The sequence below is a fragment of the Neolamprologus multifasciatus genome, chromosome 18, assembly GCF_963576455.1.
Source record: "Neolamprologus multifasciatus chromosome 18, fNeoMul1.2, whole genome shotgun sequence".
NCBI lineage: Eukaryota > Metazoa > Chordata > Actinopteri > Cichliformes > Cichlidae > Neolamprologus > Neolamprologus multifasciatus.
The window spans coordinates 14,552,803-14,577,879 of record NC_140456.1 but is presented as its reverse complement, the minus strand read 5'-3'; the positions used below and the strand labels follow the sequence as shown (position 1 = coordinate 14,577,879).

The window sequence follows — 25,077 nt, the reverse complement described above, 5'->3', positions numbered from 1 at the left end:
AGGTGAAGCTGCTGTTATGGAACTGTGCTGGAAAAGGAAACAAAAATACATATGGAAGATTTTTCAGCAAACAATGTTGACTTTTTGCTACAGCTTTCATTCATGTAAGAAGGCATCGAGAAGAAGACAAACTTTGTGAGGATCTTAACACACATCTAGGGCATGATTCATACGTGACATGAGCAATACAAATTGTTTTACCAAAAAAAAAGTACTAAAAAGAGAATTTTATATCTTACAAAAACTTGAATGGATTTGCATGTGTGATATGTCTTAAATTGCACAAGAGGCATTCCCATTTTTTTTTTCAACTGTTATTTTAAACTATGTCAAAAATTGTGGTGGATTGTGGATAGATTTGTACTCCTTCTCCAGACATATACAGACTGTCTAATATATACAGTAAAGAGGACATCAACAATATGTTCCTGACTGCAAGGAGCACAAATGTGTTAAAACTTCACGATGTCTGAGGAAAGCACTACGGAAGTAAACATGTTCAGAGGAAAATGAGCCACAACCGGTGGTGAAGATTGTGTGTTAATGTGTCTAAAGTGGCTTCAGCGGCCATAAGAAGCTCCCAACAGGAACTCCCAAATCAAAGGGGAAGAGCGTTTTACGTGAGATAAAACAGTAGTGCTGTACACCTAGTGCGCTGTACACATGTCCGTATACTGTACATGCTATGTAGCAGATAAGAGTCCCTCTGAATGTGCATTTACTCTGCATTTCAAAACAAGTCTGCATTTTGTCTGTGATTGAAGAATTCAAATATGTGACTGCTTAAAAACACAAAAAAAAGGTTTTCAGTTTTACACCAAACCATGAAGAGAGCTGCTGAGGCAAAGTGGGACTTGTACAATGGCTACGTGTATGTGGCTGAGTGAAACATACTTATTGAACATACTTGGAGAAAAGTAAATCGATGGTATACTTTAAGAAAAAAAGAAAAAAAAAACACTCTCCGCTGCTCTTATTTTAAGGTCATTAAATCATCTTAGCTGGCTTTATCAGTAAGCAGGAAGAAAAGAATGATGCACGTGAGAGCCTGGGAGCAGAAACGTGATAAAAGGAAAAGAAAAGAAAAAAATGGCTGATTATAAAGACAGGGAAGCAAAGGTGGCTGTTTCTCAGTGTCCTGTAGAGGGCGGCACAGTCCAACTAATGACTCCCTAACGTGAGTCTGAGTTCTCCCATGCAAGATTTAAAGCAGGTTTAAGTTGACAGCAACAGTGACAACAGAGTGGCACTGGTACTCCCCAGCTTACTTACTCCATCACGACCTCTGTTTGGGGGCAAACAGGAAAGAGATATTAATCATTTAGGAAAATAAATGATATATTTGTGTTATCTTCTAATCAAATACTCCAACGCTGTGATTCACAAAATTAATAAGTTACCTTATTTCAAGGGAGATACAGTTGTGTGGAAAGTATTTGCCCCCTTGGTGAGTTCTTATTCTTTTTGCATTTCTCACAACTACATGTTTCAGATCAGTGAAACAATTTTATTATTAGACAAAGATAATCCAAATAAATGCAAAATGCAGATTTTAAACAATTATTTCATTTATTAAGGGAAAACATTTTATCCAGATCTGTGTGAAAAAGTAATTGCTCCCTAAACTGGTTGAGTCACTTTTGGCAGCGAGAACTGCGATCCAGCATTTGTGATAACTGCCGATGAGTCTCTCACACCACCTTTCAGGAATTTTGACCCACTCCTCCTTGCAGAATTATTTTAATTCAGCCACATTGGAGGGTTTTTGAGCACGAACAGCCTGTTTAAAGTCAAGCATCTTAATTTGATATAAGTCCAGACTTTCACTAGGCCACTGTAAAACTTTCATTTTGCTCTTTTGAGCCATTCAGAGGTTGTCTTGCTTTTATGTTTCAAGTGAACTTCAGCTTCAGGGCATGAATTTATGGTTGGACATTCACCTTCAGGATTTTCTGGTGGAGAACAGAATTCATGGTACCATCACTTACAGTAAGTCCTCCAGGTCTTGAAACAGCAAAGAAGCTCCTGAGCATCACACTACCACCATGCTCGACTGTTGGTATGATGTTCTTTTTAAATGCAGTGTTAGTTTTACACAGATGCAACAGGAATAAAACCTTTCAAAAACTTAAAGTTGGTATTTTTTGGCCGACAGCATTTTTTTCAGTCTCTTTCGCGTTGTTGAATCATGAACACTGACCTTAACTGAGGCAAGTGAGGCCTGCAGTTCTGTAGATGTTGTTTTGGGTTCTTTTGTGACCTCCTGGATGAGTCATTGTTGCTCCTGGGAAGGTTCTATGCTGTTCCATGTTTTCACCATTTGTGGATAATGGCTTTCACTGTGGTTTGCCAAAATCTGGAAGCCTTAGAAATCACTTTGTAACACTTTACAGACTAAAAACTGTTTGTGTCTCATCTGTTTCTTTAAATTGTGGCATAACTCCTTTGAGAATCATACCACGGCTCCTTTTTGAGATCTAGCCTACTTCACTTTGACAGTTTCTATTTAAGTGATTTCTTGATTCAGCAGTTCTGGCAGTAATCAGGCCTGATTGTGGGTAGTGAAACTGAACTCTGAATGCTTTCCAAAAAATGTGGTTAATCACAATCATTCATACAATCATGTATGCATACACAATTGTTAAATCATGTACACGTACTACATGTATAGAGGTAATTACTTTTTCACATAGTGCCTGGTAAGTTTGGATAGCTTTTTTCCTCTTAAAAATGAAATAATCATTTAAAAACTGCATTTTGTATCAGGTGGTCTTTGTCCATTATTAAAGTTTTGATAATCTGAAATATTTAAGTCTGAAACAAACAAACAAAAAAATCTGGAAGGGGCAAATACTTTCCACAGCCCTGCATACAGACATAGATGGAAATAAAGATATTTCAGTTTTATTTTCTATCAGTAGCTTCAGGCTGCAGGGTTACACTCACCCTCGACTGGTTTGTTTTTGTCTTCTTCACCTTCTGGAGACTCGGCCCCTTCTGACAGCTCCCCTGAAAAAAGAAATGGTTGTGTTACTATTCTGACTTTACTTATACATTTAAAATCAGCATTTAAAAACATGCAATAGTCCTAATGAGTAATTGTAAAATACAGACCCACAGAATGGTCTGTATAACGAAGGCAGCATTAAATTATGTACAATCCCCAAATCTACAGAATTTAATCTGATGGAAAGTTGACAAAAAATATTCCAAACAGAATATTTTGCTCAGTGTAAATGTAATGCTCTGTATAAAGAGATGGAACAAGCTGATAATACTGTCAGAAAAATTGAATATGATAATATTTTAAAACTTGAAGCAAACACTGGGAAAATGAAAATGGGGAAATTTGATGCTCATAAGCTAAAAATATGATTAAAGGAACTTTGCATTTGTTCTCTTTTTTCAAAATTTAAAAAATTGGATAGAAAAAATCCTCCTTGTGTTTCTCATTCTGTTCTAATACAATAACAAACCTGTTCTTGGATTAAAAAGCTACAACAATCCATCAAACTCATTAGTCAGTCCAAGTGACACGTATATTTTAATTTCAGCTTTTCATATATGCTGATGTGAAGCTTTTTCATCTCAAATGGGATACTGTTCACAGTATCTGGACTTCAGAGTGTTTTGATGAAACGAGACATAAAGATCCCATGATTTGCTTTAAGGGTGGGTAGTTTTTTATTCTGACTTTGAAGGGAGGGATTTGGTCCAGTCTAGTTAGGAATTAACAAATATTTTGTAAACATTCATATGTACTCGGAAGATTTCATTAAAACGTTACATTTTGGAAGTTAATCTAAGACTACACTGATGCACTGATCAATATCAAATTCCATGGGAAAGTTAGCTATGTTCTGCAAACTTTTATGATCACTTAAGCTCCCAGAAAAAGTTTGCATGTCAGTAAACTGTATGTACTGACTGCAACATGTAGAGGATCGGGCCTTAGGTCACGTCTTTTAAAAGCCGGCCATGCTGTGTGATTACATAGTTTAAAGGAAGTACCGTTCTGCAGTGGGGGGCTCTTGTGCGTGGCACTCCCAGGCTGTGCTCCCTGCTCTGTTTTCCCTGTGTTACCATCTGGTGGTGTGCTGACCTCTTCCGACTCGGGTGACTCTCCCTCCAATTTGTCCTCCTTTGGTTCAGGCTGTTCGGATTCTGCTTGGACCTCCTGGGGCTCCATCGACTCTTCCTGCTGTGCTCGCTCCTCTGCTTCCTTTTTAGCTCTTTCCTCTGCTTCTGAGGTAATATGGAGTATGGGAGCAGTTTAGAAATATTCATAACTCCTTATTCTTTACTTTAAATGAGGAAAATTCGAGATGAGGATTAACAAACAGTGTTTTTTGTTAACACACAACGCAACTTTGCTGGAGCTGTACTTTGTGGACTTTAAATGTGAGTCTAACATTCTTTCTTTTAGCTCTGTTTTTGGTCTCCACCAACTCACAAGACATATGTAGCTTCAGTCTATTGTTTTTTGTGCTACTGTAGTATGAAGAAAATTAAATACAAATTAATCCACACTGACATACTGATCAGCAGTGTATTATTTCATCATGTCTCAACAGATCATGTTCCCACCAATGCTGTTGTTGTGCAGGCCAGTTAAAACCCCCCTGTGAATAAGTCGAAAGCATTGCAGCTTTTTTAAGCCAATTTCCTGTGGAGAAGGTCATGATCTGTTTGGACAGATCAGTTTTACCATGGCCATAAATCACCATATTTTCACTATACCTTTAGCGGCCTGGGCTTTCCACCTCTCTCTGTTTTGATAAACTTCTTCATTCCACAACGCTTTGAAGTTCTTCATGTCCACCGTCAGGAGAGAGCCCGGGCCCGATGAGCTGCTGTCGGAGCCCATGCTCTTGACACTGTGCCTTTTGCTTTCATCTGAACTAATACTGTTCAGACTGGGCAGACAAAAAAGAAAAATGTAAACAAGAGATAAAGTATCTAGAGGTATTCAAGCAGCTCTGAGAGACTGAAATTGAGCCACTTTTACCATCACTGGGCATGTATCTGCTGAAAAGAGGTTAATGCAGTTGCATGGCTGCAGCTGGTGGTGTTTAAGACAATGGAGGCATTAGCATCATTGCACAAGACTGGCTGAAGATTTTAAGGAGTTTTCAAGAACAATTTCTTAACGGAAAAGATGTCAGATATTTCAGTCAAATAAAAAATAAATAAATTGCGTAGATCATCTGGTCTTTCATGGGAGATATTGATGAAAGATTGATTATGTAAATCATAACCAAAGTGTAATACCGCAAGCCAGCAAAAGCTGTTTTAAATTAGTAAACCAATGTGCCTACTCAGTGAGCGGCAAAGTGGCAAAACACATACTTGAATTTGTTTCTTTACTTTTACCATCAGCCTGTGTGTGATTCTGTAGTGATATAGAGAAAACAGTTTGGGGAGTTGACAGTAGGAGGAGGTGCCACTGAAAAAGAATACCCCAGGGCAGCGTAATAAAAAAATATACACTCAAAAAAAGTTTAATGCAATCTGGTCTGATGACATCTATTTACCTGGTATACAGTATTTAGTTTATACCAAGCACATATTTCTTAACAATTCATTATGTGAGTAAATGAACCTTTGATTTTATACATCACAGTTACATTTTACTCAGAATTATTGCTTCATGTTTTTTGAGGGTAAAGAATCGTTGTTTTGAATTTATCTGACCTAGTTCATATCTGTGATTGTGAACTTACTTCAGGTTGGTTCATTTTAACTCTTTGACCTTGCTCTTCCATGTGAATGTACCAGTTGCTGCCATCATATTTGTTAATCATGTCACACTTTGAAAGCTCCTGTTTTTCAAACAAAAGTCGGGCATTTAGAAGGTGCTCATGACTGACTGAACAATGGGACTTTTTATTATAGGCACTAAAAGTCACAGACCTCCAGCTGCAGGGAATTGCAGTTCTACACTGCTGGAAGACTCCTTTTAATGGATCAAAAAAGATATTCCAATTTATTATGTAAGGTACAAGAACGTCAGCTTCCTGCAATTCTTTTAATAGTTGCAGACATTTAATTCAAAGTTACTAATGTCAGTGACGTTAGCCCTAGGAAAAAAAAAATCTATGGGATCTTAAAAGTCAGAAGGAATCTGTCTCTGGGGACCATAAATGTAAAAAGAAATTCTTTTTCAGCTAAAAAAAACCTTGAGCTTTTAGATTTGTCTGCGTGTTGAAAAAGCAAGGAAGAAGCAGAGGTGGGTAATCATAGGAAGCGAGACAGACATAGTTACAGGTGATTGAAAGCAGCTATAAACGGTGTGAAGAAACAGTCCAAGGAAAATCAAAAGCACCCAGGTGTGTACGTAGAGAAAGAGACTGCACAAGTGGCAACACTATCTGAGATTTCCACTCGGTTAGCTTCGACTGGAGGCCCACTGAGTGATGTTAATGACTGCTGTTGAGGAGAACAGGGAGGATGATATTGATGTGCAGGTGCAACAAAAGATGCAGAGCCAGACTCCCCAAGTACTGCTTTATTTTGCAATGAGCCCACTTAACAAAACATAAAGTTTAAACAATTTACAGACTAAAGTTTTTTAATTATCTTTCTCCTTATAGTTTAAATATTATGAACAAAAAAGCAAGCGGAATGTACTTTCTTATTTGGGAGCTTTGAAAGCCTTGCACATACGTAATTGAGTACGAGGCCGGAGGAAAAGTATTGAGCCAATTAATTAAACCAGTGAAGGCAAAATCGCTTCCTTTTGTATCTCGAGAGGCTTTTGTGTATGCCAATCCAGCACCACAGCTCATTCTCGTTCACGGCCGGTGAGGTGAACTCGACTAGCATCCCTAAAATGTCAATTTCAAGGTGTGTAGCTCTGCTTGATGAAAGGTGGAAACATTTCCACGCACAGAAATGGATTACTCATGGGAGACTCATCTGCTGTTCTCAATACTTCCATTAGATATGCCGTTATTGCAGCAGGGTTGTTGAGGTCTAATCTTGTCATTGAGCAAGTAGTTTCTTGGAAAGGTACACGAGGAGAGAAAACAGCACGTTTTTTTAATTCTTGATCGACGAGGCTGGTTGAATAAAATGTAATATGATTTACATACAGTCACCCACTTCCATCTGCTTGGTTTTCCAACTGAGCTGCACAAACAAATCTAAACTTTTTATTCCTAAATGATCTCTGAGAGAAACCACTGCAGCTTACCTTGAGCGTCTGAAACCAGTCAAACCGGAATGGGAGGCCTCCTCAATGAGTGGCGTGACAATGCGCTCCATCATGTCGGTGAGCACAGTAAAGGTTGGCACTACGATGAAGTCTATGAATCCTGGAGATGAAGACGTCAGCAAAGGTAATGTTAGCATGTCTGCGGTATATAGTCACAGTCTATTTTGTGCTATTAAAGGTTAAAAAGAAGAAAAGAAGCCCAGAGGAAAAAAAAATATCTTTGTAACGTTAATTAGTAAAGCGGGCAAACAGCAGTTTGATGTAGTGTGTGATGTAGATGTAGACTGCACAATGTAATAATTATAGAATAATGACACATTTAGACTGGTTGACTATAAGCCTTCCTTTCTTTTTTGCCACTGGGTAAGAAATCTATCGGGAAAACTAAAGCAATAAAAAACAGAAAGAAGACAGTTTTTGATTTTTCCAGTTAGTTGGAGGTCTGAAGGACAGAATTAACTAAAAACTACCAGGTAAAAGAAAATATTCCTGTTGGCAAAGCAAATAAAGAAGTCAAGATGAGAGAGTGATAGAACCAAAAGTGAAATAGGACTGAACCTCAGAGGGAACTCAAAACCTGCCTGCTTATCAGCAAATATTAGCTGCTGTTTCAAAATAGATACCAGTTTCCTATATGATTAGTGTTTCTGTGGAGACAAAATAAAATAGCTTATTTTGGTTTATTTGTATTTTTTTCACACATTTTTCTGATATTTTCTTGTTCAAATGTGGCAGACTTCAATTACTCGAAACAAAAATGAGCCTTTTTAATAATTTATGATGCAAAAAATATCAATAGATTCAGTAATCTTCTGTGAAAACAGTAAGTACACCTTTGGCCTATGTAACCTCTACACTTTTAAACGTGTTCTAGCTAGTTCAAATGTTTGTCCATTCCTCAGTGCAAAATTCCTTCAGTTGCAAGACGTTTTTCCCAAAAAAAGTGGCGTGCTGTATTGTGCAGATGGTTTATGTGAGGGTGGGGAAGCCTCTCACCGATTTGTGACTGTGCCACCATCGTGGACTTTCGGTCACAGAGTGGAGAGAACGGCAGCCCGAGCTCAGCTTCTTTGTCCCCCTGGAAACACAAGAGCTTCTTAAGTCAAAATCCTCCTGTCTTTGATATTTTTGGGCAAATACGACGCACCCTGCAGACATGCACACACACATCTTTGCCTACGCACTTACCACTGCACACCATATGCTCACACTTCTATCAACAGACCTTGGCTTCATCTGAGCCCCTCCCCGAGTGCGTTTGGGCCGCAAATGTGTTTCATTTTCTCCTCCGTTTTGTCACAAACAGATGAGATGTGGAGTCGGGAGGCAATGTTCTTTGGAGAGGCTATTTGTCGGCAATTCGTATCCCCAGAGACAAAAGGCTCGTGAAAGCAACCACAATAACAATAGCACTGATAATGGGAACAATGTGGATTAATAATGGACGAGATTTAAGCAGTGTGGCAACATTTAAACGTCTGTCCTTCTTTATGAGATTTACAATTACGCCATTTATTATTTATAGCATAAATTCATTGTCACGCTGTACATTTTAATCTTCTATGGAGCACGTTGTTCTTTTTAAAAACACATTTGCTGGTGTGACTGCATATTTCTCTTGTTGGTAATGTTTTGCAAAAGCTTCACATTAACAGCATTATTTCCCAATATTATTATTTCATTTTTTATGTTACACTCACATGAAGTGTGTTCCACACTTCATGTGAGTGTGACTGAATAAATCGCTTTTGTTGACAAAGCACCCAAAAACTAATACAACGCACCAGTGACAAAGATGAGCAATGACTAAAGCCAAAAGATAAATAAACTGCATTTCAAATCATGTGTTTCATCTATCAGCAAGAAATCTCAAGATATTATTTCCAATGCCTCTGTTCAACCTCATGTCTTCATGAAGGCTCTGTTGGACTGCGCAGTAGCACCTCAGAAATTTTCAATCTCACGCCAGCATTTAAAAGTCGATAAATCTTGCATGCTAGATATTCAATTCACCTCTAGGTGCTTGATATTGTAAGGTAAAGAACCTACAATAATACAGAGAAAACCCCAACAATCAGACAACCCCCTGTGAACAAGAACAAGGCAACAGTGGGAAGGAAAAACTCCCTTTTAATAAGAAGACTCAGAGAGGTGAATCCATCTGTCGCAATCCGCTGGGCATAAGGGGAGGGAAAATATCATTTTTAATGTATAACACCTTAGATGTTTTTTTTCAATAAATTAATTCAGCAAATTTAACAGGTGTCAGTTGACAAACTGACCTTCAGGTATCAAATATAATCAAAGCTATAAAAAAAAACCCTCAAACATAGATAGCTACATGTGGCTTATTGATCATGGCAACAATATATTTCTGATTTATGACCCTGAATTCCAGAATTTCATGAAATTGGATAGCATGATCTTCCCCCAAAGGCTTGATTAGTTCTCAGCATGACTACCTAGTAAACTGCCAGCTGAGGGTAAATTTGACCTTTGTGTCTGAGGTCAACTGAAAAGCATGCCATGTTCTCTCTGCATACATTTAAACCACCACTAAACCATACACTGTACCACCATCATCCAACATGTTACTCTGACATAACAGAGGAACTCACCTGTCTGAAGAACTCCTCTAGTAGGGAGGTGGTCCAACGGTGGTGGAGGTCCCAAGTCTTGGCCGGGTGGCTGATGTCTGCTGTGTGCAGCAGCAGGGACAGCGCCTTTGGCTTGTCGATGCTAAGAGAGAGAAGACAGGCAGTTTTAAAAATTGCCATCACGGCTGTTTTCTTGAAAAGTCTAATGGTTTATGTTTTGTTTGTGTGTTTTTATAAATGAAAAAAGAACCTATTGTTAAAGAAAAAACAAAATGATAGAAGGAAAGAAGGACAAATCACCATTTGCGATGCAGCTAATTGATTTTGGAGGTATCATGATAAACTGTATTGATTGAGATCATTTTTGTGTTTCTGGCTTTAAAAAATGAATGTGAGTCAGAAATACTTTATCTGCCAAGTTCAGAACCAGCTTCAGGTTTTGCCAAAAACCTGACAAAAAATAAAAAATAAAAGTTGTTACAAAGACATTGCAGATTAATCTTGGATAAGATTAATGAAAGACCCCAGAAAAGATGCAAGAAAATGCCAATAACGGTAAGTATCCCTGGCACAGCTGCACAAGAGTCTACAGCTGTCCAGAAATGAGTCTGTACAAGGAATTCAGTCTAAGTGACAGGTTAGCTTTTTATTGTCTTTTATGTCTTACTGCACATTCACTGGCTTGAGTTTAGTTTTTTGTCCCCAGTCACTTAGAATATTAAACAAACACTATTCCAACATGACAGCAAGACAGCAAGACAGCAAAACTGGTTTTGTTTTCACTTTGGGAGTCTTCAAGTGTGTGTATGTGTGTGTCTGTGTGTGTGTGTGCATGTGCAATCATAACATAACGAGGTCCTGGAGACACCAACTGTAGTGAGAACTACTACAAAGGCGGCTGTGAGGAGTGTGGCAGGTGTTTAAACAGTATGACTGCATATGTTGTTTAAACTTAGATTATTTACTAAATGCGATAACATAGTTGGTATTGTTTGCACATTGTGGGTCTGTGTGTATGTGTGTAATCATAGCATAATGTGATCCTGGACAGAACAAATGTAGCATGATCCAGAAAGCCAGTAGTCTGTAGTTGATTTGAGTTTTTATGTCTTTCTGTTTCTGAGCTGACCACACGTGCAGTCACAAAGATTTACAGATATTGGCTTGAAATCAAAATAAGCCAATTCAGTGATGACTGTGTTGGTCACACTTTTGTGACACCAGTTCTTAGATCACAAAGACATAATTGTGGGTATCACAGTAACATATAGTACAATACATACAATACATGTATAATTTCGTATTTATAACTATCTTAAATCTAATTTTCAATACTCAAAAAGATGAAATGCACTATTTTCATTACAGTAAGGAACCCCCTACCTCCAGCACTATGTGTCTATCTGTATATTCTTCCATCCAGCCATCCAAAATACCTCTTCATTCATATTACTTCCACATTAAAACACAGTATGAAGATCTCAGCTCGCTACCTAATATCAAAATCTCATGGTAAACGGACTGAATCATGAACAGACAGTGTTGGGGAGTAACGGAATACATGTACCGCCGTTACATATTTAAAATACAAAATATGAGTAACTGTATTCCGTTACGGGTACCGTTTAAAAAGGTGGTATTTAGATTACAGTTACTTTGTTGAAATAAATGGATTACACGGTGGTACTTTCCTGTTTCATATTGTGGCGGGTCAGGACTGTTTCGGTTTTGTTTGACAGCTACGTTCTAGGTGGCAGCGTTGCGGTTGCCATGGTTACAGGGTGACGCTCTCGCTCTGCGTGTTTCCTGGGTGAGAGAGCGCCTTTTTATTGTTGTTGTTGTTGTGCTAAGCTAATAGGCAGAATGCAGAATGCCGAATGTAATAGTAAAGCTATTTTTTGGCTACGAGCCCGACACGGAACCCATATTAGTCAGAGGTCCCTTAACTACGGTTCGGGGCCACGGACCTTCAGTAATAGTAATAAATCACACAGCAATAGTACATTCATGTAGTTGTAAAATGCATGATAATATGTTAAGTAATCCAAAGTATTCAGAATACGTTATACATTACGTACGTATACGTTATCTCATTGAGTAACGTAACGGAATACGTTACAGAATACATTTTAGGGCATGTATTCTGTATTCTGTAATGGAATACATTTTAAAAGTAACCTTCCCAACACTGTGAACAGACGCATATAGAAAATAGGCAGTCACATGAAAATGCAGGCACAATAATACATGCATAGCAGAGGTTAAACAGAGGTGAAAAAGACTAGCTCACGTTTTTCCCCTCATTCCATTTGTGGCAGATTGGGTCTTAAAGTGCACTCTAAGCAGGCCTGCAGCAGTCTGGTTTGAATTACTTCACATTAGAGTCTATTCAGCATCACAGCTCCCTGCAGACTGCAATCTCTTATTTTGGTGCATGCTTGCGTGTGTGCGTGTGTGTGTGAGCACCCAATACTCTCCCTTGACGATTACCTTCAGGTCAGCAATTTTCAAGTTATATTCACAAATACAGGGAACACAATATTGTTGATACCAATATATATTTTTAGGAAGCCACTTATCTACATATCAGTGCCTTCTGAGAAATTTTCAGATAAGTGCTCGGCATTATCACGGTGAAAAGAATACCCTGAAGGTCAACATGTTTCTTGTCAATGCAGCAGCTGCATCAGCACTGATGAGTCATCACATCGCATGATAGTTTGCTTGATAGTGTTTTTATTTCTGTATGCACGCTTCAGCTCAGTGTCTGCATGTCCAACAGTTATCGGTCACTGCAGTCGTGTTAGGGTGCTTAAAGTGCTTAAAAAGATGCACACCATTAATGCACTTAAAAATACCAACAGAGTATTATGTAGAACTTCTAAATGAATCAGGCACATATCTAACGTCATTCACTACCATTTAGTTTAAGCAAAGCAGGGCCTAAACTTTGTTTTTTATATAGATTCGCTGCAAGAATTTTAAAGAGAAACAACGTTGTAGCCATTCTCCCTCTAGGATAACATTAAGAACCACCTCAGTATAATTTGCCATCCATATTTTTTATGTATGGGTCTTTTCTCTGCACTGGTTCACAGCTCAGTGGCTCGAGTCATTTTTTACTCAGGAACTGCAGCCTGATATTGACTGTCAGAGGTACAAACCTAAGGTGTCCATTGCAGTGAGATTGGCTATTAAACAGGCCTTTATATACAACACCTTTAGTACGACATCCACATAATATCCGACCAAGCCTATGTGAGAACAGAGCTGGCAAATATCTACTGAATTCACAGGGAGCCAAAAGGCGTCACGTGTCCTTCTTCTTGCACAGTCTCTCCAAACAGTTCCCTTTGCCTTAAGCAAACAGAGTATTTGCAGTAGTGAGAACACATCTTAAGTGCGCAGTCTTGCTGAAAAAGTGCAACTCCTGACATTTTCCTACTTTATTCTCTGGATATTTTCCAGAGTTAAAAACCTAAAAAACAGCGTCTTTGCAAGGTCACTTGCTAGCTGTAGCCTACTTTGGCTCCCACTTCGCCTCATTAACACTAAATCACATCTGTTACCAATTGATGTTGTTTGTATGGGTTCAACATAAATAAAAAAAAAAATACACAAGAGATTACATGGTAGCCTTCTTGACAAGTTTACTTCATTTTGTAGTCTGTATTAAATTTTGGGAACGCACTTATGAAAGTTTATCCCATAAGTGACTTTGTTTTAATTTTACTCTTTTCCTTTTTTTTTATGATTATTCCATTCTGGGATGAAATTGTGTACCATTTCTTTTCCCTAGTTTGTGTCAGTTAGGCATCCTTGTGGCATAATAAGAGATAAGAATATAAAATGTGAACATCAGTGGTTCACAACAGCCAAGTCAGTCTGTGAGAAAACCAGCTCTGTTAGATACTTTAGTTTTTGTTTTCTACTATCGGGGACATTATCCTGCTTGGGAGGAAGCTTCCATCAGATAGTGTGTAACAATGTTTGTGGCTGGTGCATGTAAGAATAACATCCACATGAATGCCAGGATTCAAGGATTCCCAGGGGAACATTGCAAGGTAGAGAGATAAAGAGTGTTATTCCCTCATTGTTTCTGGGTGATGTTATTGATAATTTCTCTTCTTGTCTTCCTCTTGTCTAAATTGTTTAAGAGAGGAAAAAGTTGAGAAGTTCCTTTTTTTCCTTTTCTTTTTCCATTTTTGATTCTGCTCACCCAGAGAATAAGAGAGTATAATACCCAGAGAATATTAGCGACTGTAAAGTGTGAGGGAGCATTAATGCTAAAGAATACAAGCTGCAGAACAATAATTCTGTCAAAGGAAGTGCTATATTTTTTTTCTGTGAAAACGAAACATTTTCCGCTAGCTCATCAGCAGTAGCAAAAGGACGGCATGCCAACAAACATGCCAGCAATTTCTGGCAGCGGCTCTTTTTTTTAGCCACAGTGTGTAAATAAATTTCACCCTGCCAAATCTGGTGTGACTACACCGTAACTCTGTTGCAGACGTCCAGCACAGAGAAACAAGCTGCGTTTGTGCCTGAGAGGCACCGTGGTAATTCTCTGTTGAATACCTGCACTGTGTAATGTGCGACATTTGGTACTATTTGGCAGCAAATGACTCGTTGAATTTAATTTTTTTATGTTGAGTAAACAACACCTGAGCAACAGAAATCCTCCATTGTTTTTCATTCCAGAGGTCCACCTGATATAAAACAGGCCCGTTTATTGTGTTTCTCTCCAAGTGCCTCCTTCGGGGCAGGATTAATTAGGTTGTAAATGGCAGGTGGTTAGTAAATGGTGGCTGATAGCGGGGATAATGGGTATGTAAATTGCAGAGGCAAGGGCGCACATTATAAACTGTAATGAAGGAAATGGCAACTGACCCCTCCGGTTGTTGTAGGAAGTTCTTCATGGCCTTAACTTGCTGGAAGTGGCAGGACATGTCTGTAGCCAGCACCATTTCCACTACTAAAGCCCGCAGCTCTCTAGATGAAAAAAGGAGAGAAAACATGAGCCATGTGCAGCATAAAAAATGGTCAAACCTGCGGCTAATAAAAGCGGACTTATTTTGAAGTCTTTGTAATTAGATGAAGGCGGTTTTTGAGAACTATTTATATCTGATTTGACAGTAGCTTATGCTGTATGTAATCAGATTAGAGCTGTCTTCATATAACAGTTCCATTTCTATAAAGTTGTTGAGCCTTGAAGGTAATCCAGCTTTGGTGATTTTGACTCTGTGTTTCTACTGTGTATAAGTAGCCTGGAAAAACAGGAGCTCAGTTTACTTTGAGTAGATGTTCATTGTGAGACTGCTTGACCTGTGAGCTCTGCTTGGTTTTATTCATGCTTCGTCTGTTCTCATGTGATATTTTTACATCTGACTTTTAATCCCCTTTGCTGTCACTCACCTATCCTGCACCTTTCCTATCATTCTCTGTCTGTGTTACTGACCTCCAGTCATCCTTAGAGAGGTTGTAGAGGATGTTCATTTCATCGTCGTCCTGCAGCAGGCGATAGGCTGCGCTGACATGATGACTCTCCAATACTGAACGATCATTATACAGGATAGCTGTGTCTGACCTGTCAGTCCAAAAGAAAGAAAACTCTTTTCTTGGTCTATTGCAGGGAAATCAAACAGCTCAGAAAACACATGAGGGATCCACAGATGTTACTAAATACTTTAAACATTTTTGCAGATGCTAGTCAAAATCAAAGATCCAAATTGGTTGCCTACTTGAGATTCATTTAGCTGCTTCTGTTTTACTTTAGTTCAAAAACTGTAGCTTGATGACGCTATAAAGAGTGCTGTGCTCAAAACACTGAGTGCACAACAAAGCTATTGCTGCAGTCTGGCAACTAGTGAAAGATCTGACACATTTCTTTCCTGGCAAATACATCTGACATGGTCAAAGACTAAAATTTGGTTGAACTCTCACCTGCCAAATGCAACAGAAAAACAATGAAAATAATAAACAGAAAAAATAAAGAAATAACATGTGGAGGGTATTATTTACTTAAACCTGCATCAAAGCTAACATTTTTATTTTTTTTTTAAAATCATTATTTATTGAAAGGCTAAGGAACACTGACTCTTCTAAGGTTCTAAATCAAAATGAATAAAATAAAGTTCATGCAACCTAAAAATAGGAGGGCACTGGTCAAAAGAAATCAGATTTTTTTTTCTCATAATAATAGATTTTAATTGTTGTGTTATGTGAAATGCCAAAAAAGTTTCAAAGGACTCTGCTCCTGTGAAAATGTAAGTACACCCCATGATTTTAGCCAGATGGGCCCATATTTTGCCCTAAAATGTCCTGTGGCTAAAAAACAAACCCAAATCATCACCCCTCTGCTACCATGCTTGACAGCTAGTATGAAGTGTTTTGTCATGATATGCTGTGTTTTCATGAAATGTGACACTCTGCATCGTGGTCAGACATCTCCACCTTGGTCTCATCTGTCCAAAGAACACTTTTCCAGATGTTTTTGGGTTTGTTCAGGCCCAAAAAGAGAAGAGGTTTTCTCCTGGCAACCATTCCAACTCTGCAGCCTTCTTCTAACTGTACCGTCAGGAACATTAACATTATATCTGTGTGAGTTTGATATTGTCTTGGGGTTTCATAATTTCTCTTAGCACTGCAAGGTCTGACCTTGGGGTTAATTTCCTAGGGCATCCACTACTCGGAAGATTGTAACATGTTGCTAACAAACACCTAAATGCTTTAGACCTGTAAGCTGCCAAAACATCTGCTTTTACAGAGATGGTCACAGTTGCTGATGATCAATTAACCAAATGCATTTTATTATCAGCACCTGTCTGCTACTTATCTTAAGTCTTATAGAAGCTGTAATGCTGTACTTAGTTTTTCATAGCTGTATATAGAGTCCTGTGAATAGTTTTTCCTTTTTTTTCCAAATGATGGTAAATGTTTTTCTTTCAAGTTGACAAGAGTGAAAAATGCTGAGCAATTCCTTGTTTTGTAGAACAGATATTTTTTCAAGAGGATGGGTTTTGGAGTTCATCTGGACTCCCGACCAGCCCCAGTGTTATTACTGCACTGCAGGCGATCACAGTGTGATTGTAAAGCCCTCTTGCTGCAAATGAAAACATTGATCGGGCGAGTCAGTGCCATGCATTTATGATTTAATGATCCATTACCTTGTCTGAATGTGGAAGTTGTTTGTGGTCCCCGTGTGCTCGTAGTCATGCACTGCCGCCGCAAAGATCATGGCAAAGATCTCAAGCTCAGTCAACCAATGCTGGAGGCAAAAGAAGAAGAAAAGAGGAGGACAAGGGAACGAGGGAAAAGGAGGGGTGAGGTAAGGATTATGATGAGGAGGGCATTAAGACGGATATATAAGAGGGAACGGTGTTCAGGAGAAGAGGTAACGAGATGGAAAAGACAGACGTTGACAGGAAAAGGACGTGGGGAAAGTAATGAAAAGAAGAGGAAAGAATGGACAAAAATTAGAGAAGAGAGATGAGAAGCCAGTGAATTGAAAAAAGAGAGACGCAGGGAATAGAACATCAAGCCATAAAAATGTAGAGGCGAAAAGTGATATAAAAGATATAAAAGATCCAGAGAAGTATGCGGCATGAGAAATACATTACCGTCGGGGATGAAAGGAAACAAATGGGAAGAAGGAGATAGAGGAAAAGGTTAGGAAAGCAAAAAAGAAACTTCAGATAAGACAAGCTCTATTGAAAATTGCATTTTAAACTGTCACTTCATCACTTCTGGTTTCAGTTTCTCTGTGAAGGTCTGTCAATCTGCTTTGTTCCACATATGTCACCAAATATTACAAAAAAAACCCACAAGTCTCTTTTTTAAGTTTACTATAAGTTTAGTGTCACAAGGTGAGACTACACATCACACCTTCCTATGTGTGTTTTTGGGGCATGTTGTAGCTGTTTGATGTGCGATTCATGATTACAGCAAAGAAGATAATGTCAGTGCAGCAGCACACTGTTGCAGGAATGGTTTGAGATAATCTTATTTAATTTCTGGCTGAGATGTCAGTGAGGAAGATCGATAACAACTCTTCAATATATAATTATTTAGTTAATATTATTGGTGGATTTGTGGATTATTTTTTCAGAGAATCAATCATTAGTTTTATCTATAAAATCTAAAATCTGATCTGTAATCAGCACACTGTAATCAGGGCTTTTTTCCCCCTCTAAGATGTGCATGCATCTGAGTGCCCTCACATACACAGAGTGGGCATTTAGCTCAGGAAGCCCAGTCGATATTGGTGACTAATCAACAGTGGGGGGTGGAGGAGTCATTAAAAACAAGGTGGGTGCATGATGGCTGATCCACCACTCACTGTATTTCCTCATGGGTCTGCTTTATGAATGATCTGTTGATTGTTGATTTAATGGAGTCTGGAGGGCCTGCAAAATGATAGATGTCCTTCTCCTGCTCTCCAAGGAGCCTGTGGTTCTAGCAGTAATGTGGTTTCGTACGCAAGGCACTGCCCAGACAAACATACCATGTCGACAGCTGTCGCAGCCACCTTATTAAGGTGATTAAATAAAAACACTGGAAGCGGGGGCAGCCGGCTGGTTAGGGACTTTGAACTCGGGCTAGTGTTTTTTATTCCTTTTTTGAATAAATGCTGCATCAGAAATGCCCTAAAGTCAACTCGGTGCAAAGAAGTGAAATATAAGTCACCTGATAGTAAAAAGAGCAAAAGCAGCGAAATCTATGGAGCAGCAATGTTATACCCAGGAAAAAAGGCAAGAGGTAATATTTTATTTTATATTCGGTGCCTATTCCTTAGATGTTTTCAACCTTCCTAGAATTAATTTTGGCTGTTGTTTGTTTTTTTGTCTAAAAAGATGGTTCATGGATTCTTCAGGCTAAAAAAAGCCATATTTAAAAGCTGAATGTCAGGCAAAGCTGCAATTAGGCTGACAGAGATGTTCTGAATACCATGTGGATAAAATCCCCTCACTTTCACAGACTAAGCTTCGATCCAGTGAGCTTGCTTTCTTGGAACTAAACTAAGATGGTCAACAGTTTGTTTGTTTTTGTTTCTTTTTAGCAGGTTACTGTATGTGCATAACATTATGTTACCTAACTTGTCCATGTCTTACTCACCACCATGCCAGTCTTGAGTAGCAAGTAGTGCACAGTCTGTGTGACATCAGCAGCATGAATCAGGTTGTGGTAGGGGTTTTTATGTTTGCTGTATCCGACCTCAAGGGCCTCAACAAATGACACCACCGCAGAGATTGGGATCTGACATTAGACAAAACAACAAGAAAATGTAAACAGGAAACCCTTCCCCAAGACATCTGGTGACTTGAATGATGTGCGCACAACATCTAAAACGATTGTCCTAAACTAATGAACTATTTCAGAGTGCAGTTACATATTCATAGGTGCTTCATTGCCCACGTCATTTACACACTGAGATGATGTCACTTCAAGAAGTGTCCTCACCTCAAAGACACTATGGAAAATGAGCTCCTGTACTATCAGTTGAGATGAAATGTGGCCAGCCCCCTTCATATAATGATTAAAATACAGTGAGATAAACTTATTCTAAGGTGGAGAGGAGAGTGTGCCCACATCCATCAAATAAGGAACAGTGAAGATTCTTACTCATACTGAATAGTTTTTCTTGTTTTAATGGCATAAACCACCACATATCAGTTTCAGGTGGTACATTATTTCCTTGGGGCTTTACCTTGAAACGACTAATGAGGTCATATCTTGTGAGCAGCTCGTAGAATATGAATTTAAGTGCGTGGTCACCACTGGCCTCATTCAGAGCGAAGACATCAAACGACCACTTGTCAACATTCTGTATGAAGGAGAAACATTTAAATAATGACACCATCCTTGTCAAACAACTTATTCATCCTCTACCAACACAAAAGGAAAACACACAACACAAACAAACGGTGCCAAAAGTCCACTTCATATAAATATTTCAGAGTATGTCGATTTTCATAGCGTGTATGTGTGCACCAAGTAACTTTTCCTTATGCGTATGTTTCTTTTTGAATGTGAGTGCGCACGTTAATACCTTAAGCACAGATATGACAGAAGCCGGGTAGCTGAGTCCCACCATATTGGAGGTTCGCCGGTACATCCTGTTTGAACGAGATAAAAACATCAAATGAAAAGCACTGCTGAGTGCAAACAGCAGAGGTTACTACACCAACCCCAAACCACAGCCTGCTGGTTTCCCTAAAGCTTCAAATATGCACAACTCACTGTGAAGCTATATTAGACAGGTTAGGTTGAGAAGAGGTAAATGCTTTGCAAGCTAGTCTTTTTTTTTTTTTTTTTTTTTACATGCGAAAGCTTTATCCTCATATATGAGGATAAAAAATGGTTTTACTTCATTGCAAGCTGCAACACAAGCTATGTAATTCCCCATGAGACCAACAAGTCATTAGATTCAGTTGGATGGCTACAAAATTGGTGTGTGGTACTCAGCATCTTGCAATTTAGTGGAATAAGAACAGATGCTAGAGTTTCAAATTTAGCATCACAATAGTTGTAATGAACGGCAGATATCTATACAGATAGTGGACAGCTCAGAGTGCACCACGCTGTTCCAGATTTTCACTTTAATCCTCCATTTTCCAATATGGCTTCACTGTAAAACAGATTAAGAAAGATTATAACTCACATGTTAGAGGCTTACTGATTTAAACAAATACATGTTGCATGTTACTGTGTGATAAAGCACAGCCTAGAGCTGTATGCAGCTCTCCGAATGATTGTGCTTAGCCAGGCTTGCCAAGGAACTGATGATGTATTGTCGACTCAGGTGAGAGAGCCAGCATTCCGAGGATGCGCACACATTTCCAGCAGATTGAAATTTTAACCAAAGAGTGTGGCTTTAAATTTTGAATTATTTCCTCTCTCTCCTACTTGTCAGTCGCTCTCATTCAGTTTGGTGCTCACACGTTCAGATAAGGCAGTCTTAAGTAAGAACTTCATCACCTATCAGCAATAATATACTAGAGATTTACATTGCAAGAAAGAATAAATATATTATTTATATATGTATATATATTGTAATTGAATAATAAATATGCCAAACGGTTTGCCTCTCTCACCTTTACTGCTTTGAATCCTTCCTCCCTCTGCTGTATACCTAAGTATTTATTAAAGCACCAACAGATGTAAATAAAGAAAAACCTAAAAACAGACAACCCTCCTCCAGCTTTTGCTTATCTATTCTAAGAGCCTCTTATATATGAGCTTTACACCTGCCAAAAGTAAGGTCTCAAACTATTTTTTTTAGCTACAAAGAACCACTATTTCCCTCGGTAAAGGATTCTTAACCTGCCCTCCTGCCTCTCACTATAAAGTCTTTTTTGCTTTTTAGTCACCTCATACATCTTCATCTGAACTAGAGTAAAAAGACCTGTGGTCAAAGTCTCCTGTCATGATTTGATTATCTAAAGATTGTAAGCAATGACCAGAGGAGAGGCACTAGTTCCCTTCCAGACCACTTGAATTACTATATGCTGAAAGGTTATTATTGATCTTTTTGTCTAGTAGTGCCAAAAACATGTTGCCAACCCCCAGCTTTAATAACTACTCTTAAATTATGTACAAAAGAAAGTTCTATTACTGCATTTTAGTATTTGCCTTATTGCCTTCAAATGTTTTTTATGATTCATCTAAAAAGACTTATGTCATATCAAATTTACACATCAACATATCATCTATCAAAAGCAAACAGCATGTGCAATAAAATGGGTGACTTAAAATAAGTTTCGAGCCTCGGCATAACTCAGTTATTTACTATTCCTCATTAAATTACACAAAACTTTGAACTACTTGAACAAACAAAAGCAAACAAAACAGCTTTAGAACACCATGTCTTCTATCCATTTGTTATGCAAGGCCAAACTAAAGACGCTGATTGAACTGCTTCAAGTCGTGACACTGATTTGGATGCACCAATAATAGATTGGCAAGGGGGGAAATAAAAGGTGATAGGCCATGAATTATTTAGGGCTGATGGCTCCAGGCTCGGATGTGATCGTGGAAGTGTTTTTGTGCGACACAAACAAATTCTACCTCTCAACAAATATTCCAGCCTGAACGGCGTGGACGATGCTTCGGAAGCGAGGTTTTTCCTCATTACGTCTTAGCATCAGGCCCATCTGTCTGGTAAAGGTGGAGGCCAGCCAGTCTCGCACTTCTGAAGGCACCGACTCTGACTGAATGTCGCTGAGTTCATCTTCTGTGTCCACCAAGCGCCTGGAAGAAACCACATCATTATTATTATTAGTAGTAGTAGTAGTGCAAGACAGAAATAAAGGGACAAAAAAGGAATACGCAGAGACCAAAGATTTACTAAAATATATATTGTTTATTGCACATTTACATTCACAAAGGATAGAACTCAAATCCTAATGCTGTCCATCAAATAATATTACCTCTTATGTAAGATCAAAACAACCCAGGCCTCTTGTAGCACCGGGACGCAGAATACCAATCCAATTTATAATTCTCCACAGCCACCCTGTTGTGTTGACATGTATGAGGGATCAAGAGCAAAGCCTGCAAACCCTCTGAACTGAATACATGCTCGCATGGCAGAGAGAGTGAGAGGGAGATGGAGGGGGGGAGCATTCACAACATAGGTTTTATGGCGCTACATGGATTCTGCACTGGATAGTTCATCATCCTCCATCCTAGGGTGGCGCTGCCATTGCTGACCCTAATCTGACTGGATGTAGATGATGAGAGGTTTTCATAATTCCATAAACCTGGCCGTATCTCAGATTTTGGACCTCCACTGGACTTTTGGAATATACTGACCTACTATATTTCCTAATAATAAATTTTAAAATGTGCAGTGACACTAATGGTTCTATGACTTTACCCAAGTAATTTTCTATTTTTAAACTTGGCCAGAGGGGCAGCAGAACAGAAATTATTTGTATTTTGTTCTTTTGAAATTTAAAGACCACTTATTAAATGTATATACCCCTTGCCCATGTTTGTCACAGAAAACTTCAGTGGTAAGTGAAGTACATGTATTTATAAATTGATGTAGAGTAAATTTCCTCACATTGAAGGTAATACAGGTCATTTAAGGTAAAAAACTTGATTTTGTCTACCTGATATTGATGCTTGGCCAATCAGCAGCTATGTCAACCTCTGAGAAAAAGATCTGGCTACCACTTGAAAGTGTGAAATGAAAAAATATTGATTATGTAAAATGACTCTGGTCTATACTATTATATAGTTGGATCATTATTATTGATCCCTAAGTGGCTTATTACCTTGTTGTGACTGAGGGCTTTATCTTTTACCCCTAAACTTCAGAGGATTCCCTGGTCCTTCAGGTAAGATCCACCAATCATCCAGCCTGGACTGGTGACTGGCCGGTCAGTCTCAATATGTCCAATCATGACCTGGTCCCTTTCATGCAAGTGCAACGCACTTGCGCACACTCATGGCTGCACACTGATGGGCTCTTAAATCACTTAAATCACTTCCACTCAGCTGAAAAAGTTATGATTAAAACCGTATTTATGTATTACAGAAATGTTTATTTTTGACTATACATGCTGTCGGTTAAATGTCCTATAAAAAGAAACTATAATTGGAAAAGAAAATTGTATCAGGAGGTCATACTTAGAAAAACATCATAAATTGTAGTTGTTGGCCAAGAAATTGCAATCAGTGCATCTCTATTAACGTCCCTTTCCTGTAAAAACATTTGTTGTTATTGAGAAAATGATGATGAGAAATCCACATCTGTGTGTAAATGCCTTCACTTGCCTTGGAGAAACAAATGAGGAGGGCTTGTTGTTCTCATCATTAATTAACGAGCTAACTATCATTAATTAACAGTAGTAACAATATTTTAATGTTACATTAAGCTGAGGTGCAGCAAACATTAACAACTTGGTAGTTTATGTGCCCCACGTTTTATGTGATAGACTCCAGCCTCGCTATGACCCTGAACTGGATACACATGAGAAAATGGATGAATGGATATTATGAAAATGTGTTGCTTGTAAGAATCTGATCCAAAAAGTATGAAAAATCTGAAAAGCATTGATCAGCCTTTTATAGGCTTCCAGTTGTCTCCAAATATTTACTGCTTACAATTTATTACAATATCCTGCATTATAACATAGCAGCATTATTAGATTGTTAATATGCCATAAAAGACAGAGGAGAACAGACGAGGTGTTATCTGTGGTAGTACAGATGTTGCTGAGGCAGACGTAGATGTCCACATTGTTATGATGTATTTTAATGATGGCAGTTTATTTATATGCCTAAGGTTAAGCCAATGAAAACAACCAATCTTCTGTAGCATGAGCACACTGGCAGAGAACCTGTGTCACACAGCCAGCCAAACGTGTCTCGAAAGTGCTGTGTCAGTGCTGGTCTGGCAGCACACATTTTCATTCTGGTACAGGAGGAAATTATTCTGGCTTCTTTATATTTCTTTAACCCAGTCACACCTGTCTTTAGTGGCACTGAGCCCAGGATGCATTGATGCAAAACTCCACTGGAAAAACCTTGTTTTGGTCTACAGGAAGGCAAGCACCAATAAATAATGATCAAACTCCTACATATAAAGATGCCCCCCACAGGTTTTAGTTTCTTTTAGGTAGCTAGATTAAAGGTTATTTTTTCCGGCTGCCAGCAAAGAAGGAGATTTAGAATTTGCTAGCATACAGCCAGCAGGAAGCTACGGCTGAGCTAGACTGAATCAGCTGGAGAGATGATCTGTGTGATTAGTTGTTATGTTGTGAGGTAATGTGGGGGCTGCTTTTCTGTGATTAGTTATTATACCGGTGGCTGTATCTAACTTACTTGTCAGACATTCTAGCACAGGGTAGAAAATTAAACCAGTATTTCAAGTTCTGGTCTGTAAATTCTATTTAGAGTCATAAAAATTAATTAAAATCATGACACATGAATTATTCTATAATCTTTACTGTAGCACTGATACCAGATTACTTAAGCCAGTTTCCACTTCAGCAAATTCTGCCCTTAGAGCTGCAGGGTTTTCTTGATAAATGGACCATTTCTTGTTAAATTAACCATTTTAAAGCAACTTCCAACATTTTCTTACCTTGTTTCCTCGATGTAAACAGATTCCAGCACAGATGCCGCATACTCAAGGTTTTTCTTGAGGTCAGTAAGGGAAGCCTCTCCTCTCTCCAGTTGCTTTACCAGACATCGTAATCTAAAACAGAGATCCAAAAGTCATTTAACAAATGGGATTACACCCATGACATATGA

At 38.6% G+C, this 25,077-nt stretch overlaps 1 protein-coding gene across 7 annotated transcripts in view; it reads right to left on the bottom strand.

Annotated features, from left to right (window-relative positions):
• The window catches only part of pde1cb (phosphodiesterase 1C, calmodulin-dependent b), a 110,461-nt gene that overhangs the window by 1,995 nt on the left and 83,389 nt on the right, over nucleotides 1-25,077 (bottom strand). For 6 of the 7 annotated variants that reach the window (XM_085139454.1, XM_085139456.1, XM_085139458.1 and 3 more), the window contains 15 exons: nucleotides 24,908-25,021; nucleotides 21,880-22,062; nucleotides 19,862-19,928; nucleotides 19,520-19,636; nucleotides 18,928-19,068; nucleotides 16,980-17,080; nucleotides 15,272-15,400; nucleotides 14,704-14,805; nucleotides 9,835-9,955; nucleotides 8,213-8,294; nucleotides 7,196-7,316; nucleotides 4,741-4,916; nucleotides 4,012-4,245; nucleotides 2,947-3,009; nucleotides 1-1,285 (listed from right to left, as the gene is read on the bottom strand). The exon at nucleotides 1-1,285 is cut by the window's left edge and continues 1,995 nt beyond it. In XM_085139454.1, the coding sequence (XP_084995580.1) occupies nucleotides 1,269-1,285; nucleotides 2,947-3,009; nucleotides 4,012-4,245; nucleotides 4,741-4,916; nucleotides 7,196-7,316; nucleotides 8,213-8,294; nucleotides 9,835-9,955; nucleotides 14,704-14,805; nucleotides 15,272-15,400; nucleotides 16,980-17,080; nucleotides 18,928-19,068; nucleotides 19,520-19,636; nucleotides 19,862-19,928; nucleotides 21,880-22,062; nucleotides 24,908-25,021 (1,768 nt within the window). In that variant the 3' untranslated portion in view covers nucleotides 1-1,268. The remainder of the gene's footprint in view (nucleotides 1,286-2,946; nucleotides 3,010-4,011; nucleotides 4,246-4,740; nucleotides 4,917-7,195; nucleotides 7,317-8,212; nucleotides 8,295-9,834; nucleotides 9,956-14,703; nucleotides 14,806-15,271; nucleotides 15,401-16,979; nucleotides 17,081-18,927; nucleotides 19,069-19,519; nucleotides 19,637-19,861; nucleotides 19,929-21,879; nucleotides 22,063-24,907; nucleotides 25,022-25,077) is intronic. The other variant, XM_085139457.1, reaches the window with a different exon arrangement.